Source organism: Opisthocomus hoazin, chromosome 3 (assembly GCF_030867145.1).
Source record: "Opisthocomus hoazin isolate bOpiHoa1 chromosome 3, bOpiHoa1.hap1, whole genome shotgun sequence".
NCBI classification, from domain to species: domain Eukaryota; kingdom Metazoa; phylum Chordata; class Aves; order Opisthocomiformes; family Opisthocomidae; genus Opisthocomus; species Opisthocomus hoazin.
The window spans coordinates 80,167,099-80,179,713 of record NC_134416.1 but is presented as its reverse complement, the minus strand read 5'-3'; the positions used below and the strand labels follow the sequence as shown (position 1 = coordinate 80,179,713).

Here is a 12,615-nt window from a genome sequence, read left to right as displayed (position 1 = left end):
TCTCTCACTAGATGCAGTCCTCTCTTACTATAAACTAACCGCTTCTGCAAAAATTTAGCTGTCTCCCAGTATTCTGCACAAAGAAAATGGATAGTATATTCCACAGCGTGCACTTTTTGGACCAGACTACCATTTATTAGGGTAGAAGAAAATTCACAGCAACCATGATGCAGTCTTTTAATCAGCTAGCAAGGAGGGAATCCAACTGACAGGCTTAGAAATGCTAAAAGCTTTGTTCTATTTTTAATGAGACTAAAACCATTGTGGCTGTTAGAGACAGTTTACATAGTTTACAGCTAAAATAATGTCTTGAAATACCCAAAAGAAACAAATGCACAAGGACCTCGGTGAAAGCAATCACTTCATAGAGCTGTCTTCAGCTAGGAAGCACTTACAAAAATGAAATTACTTTCTGACAAAATGTCTTTTAGCTTCTTTTTTTAAAACATAAACTAGGTTCCTTTTCATTTCTAACAAAACACCACTGAATAAATGAAGTTTATATTAATAAATTCTTCACAGCAGAAAATTACATGCTTATATGGAAATCCTGTTTCTTCTGCTGGCGCCCACAGACCCTGATAACGTATCTTTAGCTTGTACTTAATTGTTAACTTAGCCTTACCTCCAAAGCAAGTCACTGTCACTGGCAAGGGACTGCCACTGACAAAGCTACCAAAACCGTAATTAACACCATGTTCCAAGCTCCTTGGCTTTGGACATCACTGACTCTACCAATAAAGTCCCTGAAAAATCTGTTTTCTGCGAGACAGAATTGTATTTGCCAACAGGAATTAAACAGAAAAACTGACGTTTGTTACCCTGAGGAAGTAAAAAGTAAACCAAAGTAGTACATCATATTCCTCTGCTTTTTAAAAGAGGCTTTTCAGTGAGATTTTGCATTATTCTCTTATCAAAGAACTGATAATTAACAGACTACGCTACTTCAATAGAGTTAAAAGCACAGCAAGGCTGTAATGAACTCAGCGATCCATACGCGTTAACTACAACACTGGATGGTGCTCAGTCTAAGGGAGGAATCCAACCCATAACGATGTGCTGTTGCTGGTAAAACCTTCAGCCTGTTGAAGAATCCTCAGCAGGGTCACTTTCTATGTTTTGTCCGAGTTTCTGAAGTGCATGGTCAGACTATATTCCTTCCTCAACATGAAAAGAAACATAACACGAATATTTGCACCCAGGTGCTGTGGAAAATCTCAGCATGTCACACACCTGCTAACACACCTTTCCACTCTGAGAAAGCATCTTCAAAATTACTTTCTTTTGGCTTACATTAAAAAAAAAAAAAAAAACCCCAAAAAAAAAAACACAAAAAACCCCACAACTTCACAAGTTCTTTCGGGGAAAGTTGTAACACACAGAAAGGCGGCCCGGGATATTTGATCCTTTTCAACCCACTGCCCTCCCCGTGCTCAGACCTGCGAAATACAAGGTAGCTCGTCTGTTCTACTTGGCATTGGATCTGGGAGAGCTCCGTTTATAGCAGCGCTGCCGGCCAGCCGCTTCCAAGAACACTGGCTTCGGGGGTCAGGTTTTGGCAGCGGCCCCAGGGCAGGCGGCCGGGCGATGTTCCGTGCTCGGCCCCGAACAGCCTGTCCCAGCACCGGGTAGCGATGCCCGCCCCGTGGTAACCTCGGCATGGGCACCGCCAGAGAGGACGAGCTGGGGGACTCAGGGATCCAGCACGGCAGCAGCGTGTTGGTTCGCCCAGGCCGAGACAGGGAGAACAGAAGGGAAGGTGCGACCTAGGTTGCAGGAACCACTATTTGCATACAAGTGCATTCTCTTTACGAATAGATATTCAAATCTCTGCGCACTGGGAAGCGGCAACCACAGCCAGATAAGCTAAATTACTCTTAACTGTACACACCCTTACAGCCAGGCAGCCCTGAAAACTCAAGACTGATGAAACTCTACCAAAGGAACGAAAGTAGCATGAAACACAGAGCAAAGGAATTTATCCCATCTGAATGTGGGTCTGCTTTCTTAAAGGTGACAGGGCTGTCCCCTTTTGTCATCTTGATGTTTCAGGTTCAAGCTGCCGGTGAAGATGATTCTTCACAGCCCTTGACACAGCTGACAAAATAATAAACCTTCTGTGGGGCAAGAGCCACTGTGCTCGCACAGTCCATTAAAATTCACCAGACGCCAGGGAGCAAAGTAACTCTCAGATTGCTAATGAAAGTGTTCTTCAGGTCGTCAGACTGAAAATCTGATAAATGTCAAGTGTCACACTGAACAACTTCACACAAGACTACTTTGCTATCCTTACTTGCTCCAATTATCAGCGATATAGAGCTTATCTCTCTAGTTTCTAGCCCATTTGCTCAATTGCTGCAATTTAGGATGTGCTTGATACCCCTCCCCTCCTTCCCTGAATAGTGATCCTTGGCACCAGATAAGTAGTTAACTAGGTCTAGAAATGGCTGTCCCATCTGATCAAGCCTGTGATCCTAATTATATTGAACACACACCTTTCTGCTTAAAGAACCATTCACCTGTTACATGGTGCAACCTGGCCCAGAACTAATCGCCCACCTCAGACAAGGACATTTGCAGTTCAGGTGAGCTGCTTGCAGTTAGAAACAGAACTAATTTCTTACACATCTCCAGAACAGCAAGCCTTACCAAAAAGAAGATATTTGGGAGACTCAGATATGGGGTAAAGATTTATACACCACAGTCGACAGCTCCACAACTTCTTTAAAAAAGCCCCACAGAAATCACAGACAGATCTCTAAAGCACAACAATCATGCCTTTTCATGATTAACAATCCAGCATCAGATCTTGTATTGGAACAGACCGTTGTGCTCTCCCCAACGAAATGGCAAGGTTCCCTCTCTCAGAGCAAATCAATAATGTAATTTATGCATAGAAAATGGAGTGTAAGAAATAGTCTACAATATACAATACTCAAGAACAAAAAAAATAGTTCTTCTGTGCTATTTACATTGCAGTAATAGGTTACTTTGCAAGCCCGCAGGAAAAAACCATGCCATTATCAATAAAACAAGATGCTTGTATTTCTGCATTTTGTTAATAATGTTTGAATCTCATCTCACCTGCATAGTTTTAAGAAAGTCACATCACTGCATCTTCCACACTGACATTCCAAACAGTTTTCCTAAAAAAAAAAAATGCTCCATAACGATGCTCTGTTACGACTTGATAAGGTCACTGTCCCAAGTGTTAGCAACAGTTGGACAATATTTCGCACACAAACTATGCTGCAGTGCTGCCTATGTACAAATTGCCAATTCACAGCAGCTGGAAAGAAAACAAAACAAAAATTAAGCTAAGACGAATAACAGGGATCATCCCGGATATTTCAGTGCACCAGTGCCTTATCCCCATTTCTCAAAATGAAAGAAACTCACATCTTCAGGGTCGGTCCTTATCAGAATACGAAAAAGAAGTAACTAGCTAGGCTACAGTAAAATCCAAGCAGCTCAAAGGTACTTTTTAGCCTGGGAACTTCTCTGTGCTCTGCATACTTTACCTGTCTGATTTTCAAAAATCTAGGTGCAATATGAAATGTGCTTAATTGCTACACTTTTTCCAGTATTTATTAATTTGTATGTTTATATATATATATATCTCAATCTCAATGTAGTGGCTGCCATGTTTTCCCCTCCTTGAGGAAAATGAGCTAACTGCAGGTAGCTCTACCAGTTATCCCGCATCAAGAAGGTGGCTTTATCAGAAAATCTTTGTTGACTTAACATTCTCTACAGGAAGAAAACTTGCAAAAGCTCAGCAATTCACATTTAAATAGTAACAGATTACACATAAAGCTGCAAGCTGTCCCAAGAAAACCCAACACAAAGTGTAAGTCTTCAGGTTTTGCACAAACTAGCACTCCTAAAAAACCTGCTTGCTAAAAGCAAGCATGTCAACAACCTCTTCATGCCTGAAGGTTTTGATTTTGTTTTGTTGTGTTTTGTAACTAGTTGTACACAGCACAAGCGTGTCCAGTGACTTCTTACTTTGTACAGCTTCTCCCAACTCTTTGCCAGCGCCTACTGGACACATCCAACAACGTTACCCACAGCACACCAGAACACACACGCTTCGACGAGCTTAGCAGCAACAGCTGCTTTAATTCTGCACAAATCTTCTGAATACTGGGCTACATGAAGGCCTCAACAGATCAAAGAGTATTCGTAACTACCAGTATCCTACTGGAGGAAGGTCTGGTGTGCTGAAAATTGCCAAGGCAGCACATAAAACAAGCAAATTACCCCAAACAAGACCTGCCCACGTACAGGGTCTCCCAATGGAGAGAGGTTCCAACAGAGATTGCAAAGCTGGTCAGCTGAAAGATCAAGGGATCCCACAGTTACAACACTGCCATGTGCACTACATTTAATCGTGCTGGCTTAGCAATGCTGAAACGCTACAGCTACTAACCACGAGAGCATTTCTGCAAGTGGATTTCTACCGTTCACTCCGAGGAAGACACCATGCAATCAGATGAGCTGCCGTTCAATCAGTATTAAAGCAGCTTTAAAACACCTTTCTTTCTCTTCTTTCCTCTTCCCCAAAACCACTGTTGCAGATGAGGGCTGGGGGCGAGGGGGGGAAATATGTGACTTGTTTACCTTGCAGTTCAAGGGGCTAGCAGTTTGCACATGGGCAGCTACCGTGCTTCAGCTGAGGTGGTGATCGACCCCGGGGTTCAGGGTGGTAACTTTTACAGCACAATCAGTATTTATTACACTGCTTCCTCTAGTTCTGAGCTATTCTTTCTAACCCAAAAATGCAGATGTATGGAATAGAGGTAGTGGAAAAGATTTCCTGCTGAGGTTAAAGTCAAACCAGAGATCAAAACAAAAAAAGAACCACAGGATGAAGAAGAAAAGAGAAGAACTTTGAATCAGGCTTCAGAAGCAAGCTGTGGGTGAGAACAAGAAGCCACCTTCTGGATACAGTTGAACTGAAGACCATTACATCTAGCTAAAACAAGAAAATTAACTGTGACAAATTACCTGGCAGTTCATTAGCACACCACCACAATACTGACAGCACATGTCATAATGCATGTTATTCTGTCAATATCCCCATTTAAGAAGATGCTAGGGGACAGTCAATGAGAAGCTTCTGATCCTGTGTGTTTGGGTTTATTTTAACCTTCAGGCCAAGTCATGTTCTAAAAGATATGCTGTCAGAAAACTATTCTTCCAACCTGCTCTCATGCAGCATAGCAGTTATGGTTTGCAACTAAACCACCCAGCCAGTTCATGTTCAATAGCCAGCAGTCTGTCATATTTTTGAGGACATAAAGGACTCCAGAAAACACAAGGTCGCGGGAGATGCCTTTTCCAGAATGTCTTTGGCACACTTGGTTAACCATTTGCTCATGTCCCAAAAAAAAAAGAATATTTCATGCAGAAATTTCATCAGCACACATGCCGGCAGGCATTCTTCTCATCAAACTTACAACACACTGCCTTATGCTTCTGCATGGTCAGAATCAGAATAAAATGGCACTCTGAAGTCTTAATTCACATTCACTTTGGAGAACAGGCTCCACAAGTGCCTCCAGCTAGAAAAGGCTTAATGTGACTACCTCAGGTGACTACCTCTGAACAGTGACAGATGTTGACATTAATATTCAGTGTGAAAAATTCTGAGTCTGTCATAAATTTAGAAAGGAAAAAAAATCATATCAATTGAGCGTGCATGTGTGGGCGGGTAAACACGCTGTAAGGTGTTTAAATAAATGGGTATCTGCTACATTCAAGACCCTAACTGAAGTGATCTAACAAGTATAAATCACTTGAAAGACTGACGAACATGTAACATACAATCCTAGAGTTACCTTCTGCAGAAATTTTTTCCAACAGGTCACGACAAGTGGTCATGGCGATGTGACCATGGCAACCACTCCTGACTTGCCAAGGGGTTCCTGCTTCCATGCTGGTCAAAGAAGCATGAGCCCAAGCGAGGGGCTCTGGAAGAAGAAGGATATGCAGAGGGGGAACAGGATAAAAGCACACACAGGGACTGTGCAGGACTAACGGTGGCAGGAGATCCAGAGCCCATAGAGGCTGATTAGGAAAGAGAGCGCATGGAGGTGGACTAGCCTTAGGTACAGTCACTGCCCCCAACACCATCATTGCAAAGATGTCCTCCAGAAAGAGGTAGCGATCTCCTTCCTGGAGGGCCAAAATGTCTTCTCCGAAGCTCCCCCTGGCACTACCCTCCATCAGCCTGCACACCACCACTCAGGGAAATCCTGGGCAGCTCAGGTCCCTGCCAAATGGGTGGAAGAGACAGAAAACCCACAGGCAGGAAAGGGAGATGTTAGCCTCGCCAGGCTCTTTACAATCAGTAAAACAGTTCCAGGCTTCTGTCAGCTCTTACTGCCTGACCTGCACTGCCTCTTCATACTCCAGGCGCGGGCGGCAGCACCTCTTCTGCAACGGGCCCCCAGTGGAGAGGAAAGGGGAACATCCGGCCAGGACTCCTAGTGCCGTCATGCCCCACCAAATGTCTTGGTGACAGGGGCACTCATCACCAAAGGACAGCAGCACCAGTCAGACGTGAGGGTGGGGGTTCACAAGCCACTCAATGAGGGGGAGCTTCTCCACGCTGCCTCGAGGATGGTTCTGGGAAGATATGGCTAGCAGTATGTCCTCCAAGAAGGTAGCATAGGACACAGCCCACTTGGATGTAAACCTTGTGAGAGAGAGTAGACACCACGGAAGGCAGAAGGGTGTCACGGCAGGTGACTGAGTACCAACAGCTTGGCTGGGAAGCCACAGAGGACAACAGTAGGCCAGGAGATACCTGTGCTATTGGCTAGTGCCCCTGGGTTCTCCTTTGCTTCTGTCACACTGGCAAGTCCCTCATTTTCCACTTCAATGCTTGTTTCCAAAAGAGGCACTCATCATCTTGGAGGAGAAGAAAGCTCAGAGTGCCTGTCTTGACTAGGCCAAACAAGTCCATTTTTGCAGCCAGGTGCACGGGATAACGAGAAACTGGAGACAAAACAGATAAATCAAATTTCTGACCCACTCACAAGGAAACAGTGTAGGTTCCAGCGTGCAGCCAGCACTGGATGCTGGCAAAGATTTCTGGAGTGGGTTGAAGATAACTTCACGTCACAAGTGATCAGTGAGCCAACCAGAGAAGCACTCTGCTTGACTGACAAGCTAGCAAAGCCAACTCATGGACAAAGCAGAACCAGTTCGGGAGGCAGAGATGGATGGCAGCCTGATGCCATGCTGAGATGATAAGATGAAGGTAATAAGAGTAAGCAAAGAGAGCAAGACTACCAGCAGAATCACAGTCCTGGACTGCAGAAAAGCTGATCTTTGGCTTACTCAAGGATCTGCTTGCCAGGTTCCCATGGGACACTGCTCTGAAGGACAAGAGGACCCAGGACAACAAGCTGATCTCACAGGATAGCCTCCTCAAAGCTCAAGAACGGTCCATTTCGGCATGCAGTGGAATGGCAGAAAGCCAGAGTGAATGGACAGGCAACTCCTACCTCAGCTCAAATGCTGAAATGCAAAGAAGGTTGAAGCAGGAAGAGGCTACACAGAAAGAATATGGAGATATTGCCTAAGTAGAAGAGCTGGAGCAAAAAAAGGATGCCAAGAATAAACAAGGAATACTTCTACAAGTAAGCAAGGGCAAAAGGATGGGTAATATTAGTCTAGTTAGTGCTCAGTTGTGCGCAGGACCCAGCGGCTAAGGACACAAAAGATCAATGACTTCTCTACCTCAGTTTTTCCTAGTAAAGTTTGTCCTCATCTCCCAGCTCTTGGAGCATAGTGTCAGCATCTGGGCGACTGAACCATTACTCACAACAAAGGAAGGTTATGGCCCACAGAGAGGATGACTTTCCCTTGGTCGAGGAGGACTGTGTGAGGGATCGCTTAAGCGATCTGAACGTCCACAAATCCATAGGCCCCGACGGGATCGATGTCATTGCTGAGCCACTCTCCATCATCTTTGAGAGGTCCTGGAGGACAGGAGAGGTGCCCGAGGACTGGAGAAAGGCCAATGTCACTCCAGTCTTCAAAAAGGGCAAGCAGGCTGGTCAGCCTCACCTCCATCCCGGGAAAGGTGATGAAGCAGCTTATCCTGGAGGTCATCAACAAGCAAGTGGAGGAAAAGAAGGTTATCAGGAGTAGTCAACATGGACTCACCAAGGGGAAATCATGCCTGACCAATCTGATAGCTTTCTACGATGGCATGACTGGCTGGGTAGATGAGGGGAGAGCTGTGGATGACAAGCTAACTGGACCAGGTCCCTGGGACCAGATGGGATGCATTAGAAGGTGCTAAAGAAGCTGGTCAATGCCACTGCGAAGCTACTCCCTCTCATCTTCAAAAAGTAACTCCACGATCAGAGCAGAATCCCCATGACAACAAAGGCAAGAGTCACATTCATCTTCAGAACAGGCAAGGATGAGGATACGAGGAACCAGAAGCTGGTCAGCCTTGCCCAGTTTCTGGCAAGATTATGGAGCAAGTCCTCCTGGAAGTCATTGCCAGGCACATGAAGGACAAAAAAACAATTGGTAAATCTATGCTGGCTGTTCCAAAGAACAAGTCATACCTGATGTTTCAGCTCACAATTTTATACTGTTTATATTAAGCATCTTATAACTCAAGAAACCAGAAGACTTACACAGCTCATGGATCATTGTGTCGCCTTTTGATTTCTTCATACTGTTGCAAACACTAGATTCTTCAAATACATAGTTAATGTTTTATAGTATTAGACAATCTTCTGGGATTTTAGAGTATTTAATTATTATCATGAGAAAAGTAGGTACCTCATTTGTGTTCCCCACAGCCCAAAGCAATCTGCCTCAGATATAGTTGAAGACTGTAGAAAAGTTAACTGCAAACTTGAAGGACCTACTGCAACAGCACAAAATCCATCAGAAATACTACTTTGCCTCCAGTGAAGTATCAGTTTTACAAAAACCCTCGTGAGCTGAAGTAATGGTCTGTCAATCCTCTACACTAATAGCTTCAAGAACTTCTTCAAGAAAGGTGCCAACACCACTTTGTCAGAAATCCCCTCCTGAACTGTGCAGAAGTATTCAGTATTCTGGGGAACTTGCCAGCATGACAGTATTTACTGTATGACTAATATGCATTAATGAAGCACAAATGGACAACTATTTACTTGTGCTAATAACTAAAGCGCTTTATTAGAGCTAAGGCCTCTAGCATGAAGGATTGCCAGGTTCCCCCACTTGCCAAAATTATGTCAAAAAATGGAGCCAGTGTGCAAGACATCAAGAGCTACAGCCAGTGCGTAGTAGAATCTTAAGTCATTGTTTAACATTCAGCTTGCAAAGGACAAGCATGCTCCAAAACCACTGGCTGTTTCTGAGGGCTTGTCTTTTCATTGTAGAGGCCAGAATTTCAAATATGCACACTGGTCTTACCAGTACGTAAGCCAAAGCTATCTTAAAATAGCAGCAAAGCCTGAGAGCTTTGCTGGGCGTTTGTGTTCTACCTTTGATGGCTTGTTGTTCTTTCAAAACCAGAAAGAAAAAACACAGTATCTTTATGCCTCAGATTAAAATATCAATACTATCTAGCACAAAAGACCATTAACACCAATAATCTGGCCCTTTCTACATGACAGATTCCTGAAAGCTGATCAATTTGGTAAAATTCCATCCTGAAAAAGCAAAGCAAATCCTTCAAAAACAAAGTCCTTGTTCCATGCCGCACTCTCCATCACACATCTCCATGAAGGGAATGTACCTGTGACACTAGGAATGAAAGATACACCTGAGAAGTGTCCAAGTTTTGTGGGAACCTAGAGAGAACGAGTATTTTAGACTGCGTTCTACTAGAAAGTGAAAGAAAAAATCTTAGAGGATGCAAAACAAGCAGGAGAACACAATTTTCAGTCATAGCTAGTGCTAGGTGGACTTGATATATTCATCCCTGGCTTTACAAAGTAAGTGGCACATGCGCTGCTGAAGACATGGTGAATTTAAGCTATCCATTCTTGTTTGAGTCAGCAGCTTCAGTTCAGGACTCAGCTGGAGCATTACAACTAGATGGTCTGCAAGTGTAGAAACAAAATGATGCCTGCCATGAGACATCACATTAACAATAAAGTTTGGAAACTGTACCCACAGTTTCTTTTTAAAAACAGAAAACTCCTCCTCTCAGAGCTGATCACACTTCAGCTTCGTGCAGAATCACGGGATTTTGGTTGTGGCGTTGTTGGGGGGGGGGGGGGGGGGAGGAGGTGTCCCTCTCCTTTTTTAACTTAAAAAAAGAAGATACCTTAAGTGTTTATGAAATACTCTTCTTCCTTTGATCAGTCACCCTTTGGACATAATCTACTGGGCATAACTTATAGCAAGGTCTGTATCTAGATATATTTCTTGGAAATACTTAAGTATAAGACAACATTGTTATCTCTCGTCTTTTCCGAGGATAGAAAAGGCCTTTCTGAGCCAACTGGCATGGACAGCAACACTGAGAATTATCTGACCCACAGCACTTTCTTGAAAAGTGACAGCTCCAAATGCACAGCATAAAACATCTGTAGAAGGAAGGTTCATTAAAAACACATACCCCTAAACTATCACTAATGTAATTCCAGTTGACTAACAATGCCAATTAAAAAAAATACTTCCATTCTCTTGTATTTCAGGTTTCTATTCTTTTATACTTACACAGACATTTGAAGTATGCATCTTTCTCAGGACTGGTACATCAACTTCTCTCTTCCATTAAGTGAGAGCTGTTACTAACACGAAAACACTCATACTGGTAGTTCTCCAAAATAACCAGTTGGTAAACAGCTTGTTAAATATTTACCCATTTGGAAAAGATCCCATTCGTAAGAAAAAAATATACAGGGTTTAGTTTGGTGTGCTAAACTGATTGTTATCATCACTTCAGAATGGTCTCATGAAGTTTTGTGAGAAAACACTAGAAACCGGCCTGTTTCTATCAACACGGGTGTTTTTACAATCTGGAAGTGGCATCTTAAAAGTTGTACACAAGTCAGAACCTGAAAAGATCTATTGCTCTTGATTTTCACAGGATCACTGAATAACTGAGGTTGGAAGCGACCTCTGGAGGTTGTCTGGTCCACCCCCCTACTTGAGCACGGCCACCACAGCTGGTTGCCTGGGACCCTTTCCAGAGGCCTTTGGAGTATCTCCAAGGATGGAGATTCCATCACCTCTCTCGGCAACCTGTGCCAGCGCTCAGTCACCCTCATGGTGAAAAAGCATTGCCCGATGTTCAGAGGGAACCTCCTGTGTCTCGGTTTGTGCCCATCGTCTCTTGTCCTGCCACCGGGCACCACTGCAAAGAGCCTGGCTCTGTCCTCTATGCACCCTCCTTTCAGGTATTTATCTACATCCATAAGATCCCCTCTCAGCCTTCTCTTAAGTAAAAAAGTAGTAAACTGTAGATTCAGACATGTACGAAAACTAGAGCTAAATCAAGGGACAAGTTTAAGAGACTACTTGTATATAACGACACAGCAAGATTAAACGGTAGATTCAGTCTACTGTTCAAGCACAAGTATGAAATCGTTAACAGGAAGATACAAAATTAAGCTTCTTTACTTGTAATTTCCTCACTTGATTTACAGCATCTGCATTGTTTCCTCACCACTGTTATTAGCATTGTAAGTAATAAATGGTATAATTGACCATTACAGTGCTTTGAGTGGGCTTTTTTGGTGCATTGAAAAAATCTTATAATTGAGAAATGTGGACCCAGCCACTTGCAATTTTGTGCTTACATTCACCTTTAAAAAAGATTTCACTTTTTGCCAACCAACTTCTGGCTGGGTAGACGAAGGGAGAGCCGTGGATGTTATCTACCTTGACTTCAGCAAGGCTTTCGACACAGTCTCCCATGATATCCTCCTAGGGAAGCTGAGGAAGTGTGGGCTGGATGAGTGGTCGGTGAAGTGGATAGAGAACTGGCTGAATGGCAGAACTCAGAGGGTTGTCATCAGCGGCTCTGAGTCTAGTTGGAGGCTGGTGACAAGTGGTGTCCCTCAGGGGTCAGTACTAGGCCCAAGTCTTGTTTAACTTCTTCATCAACGACCTGGATGAAGAGTTAGAATGTACCCTCAGCAAGTTTGCTGACGACACCAAACTAGGAGGTGTGGTAGATACACCAGAAGGCTGTGCTGCCATTCAGCGTGACCTGGATAGGCTGGAAAGCTGGGCAGAGAGAAATCTGATGAGGTTCAACAAGGGCAAGTGCAGGGTCCTGCACCTGGGGAGGAACAACCTCATGCACCAGTACAGGCTTGGGGTGGACCTGCTGGAGAGCAGCTCTGCGGAGAGGGACCTGGGTGTCCTGGTGGACGACAGGTTAACCATGAGCCAGCAGTGTGCCCTGGCTGCCAAGAAAGCCAATGGGATCCTGGGGTGCATCAAGAAGAGTGTGGCCAGCAGGACGAGGGAGGTTCTCCTTCCCCTCTACACTGCCCTGGTGAGGCCTCATCTGGAGTACTCTGTCCAGTTCCGGGCTCCCCAGTTCAAGAAAGATGAAGAGCTACTGGAGAGAGTCCAGCGGAGGGCTACAAGGATGGTGAGGGGACTGGAGCATCTCCCCTACGAGGAGAG

At 44.2% G+C, this 12,615-nt stretch overlaps 1 protein-coding gene across 5 annotated transcripts in view; it reads right to left on the bottom strand.

Moving 5' to 3' along the window:
- The window catches only part of GRB10 (growth factor receptor bound protein 10), a 149,826-nt gene that overhangs the window by 94,580 nt on the left and 42,631 nt on the right, over positions 1-12,615 (bottom strand). Inside the window, exon 3 of one of the 5 annotated variants that reach the window (XM_075416756.1) lies at positions 3,085-3,146. The exons of the other annotated variants lie outside the window; for them this stretch is intronic. Coding sequence (XP_075272871.1) covers positions 3,085-3,090 — 6 coding nt within the window. The 5' untranslated portion in view covers positions 3,091-3,146. The remainder of the gene's footprint in view (positions 1-3,084; positions 3,147-12,615) is intronic. 5 annotated transcript variants of the gene reach the window in all.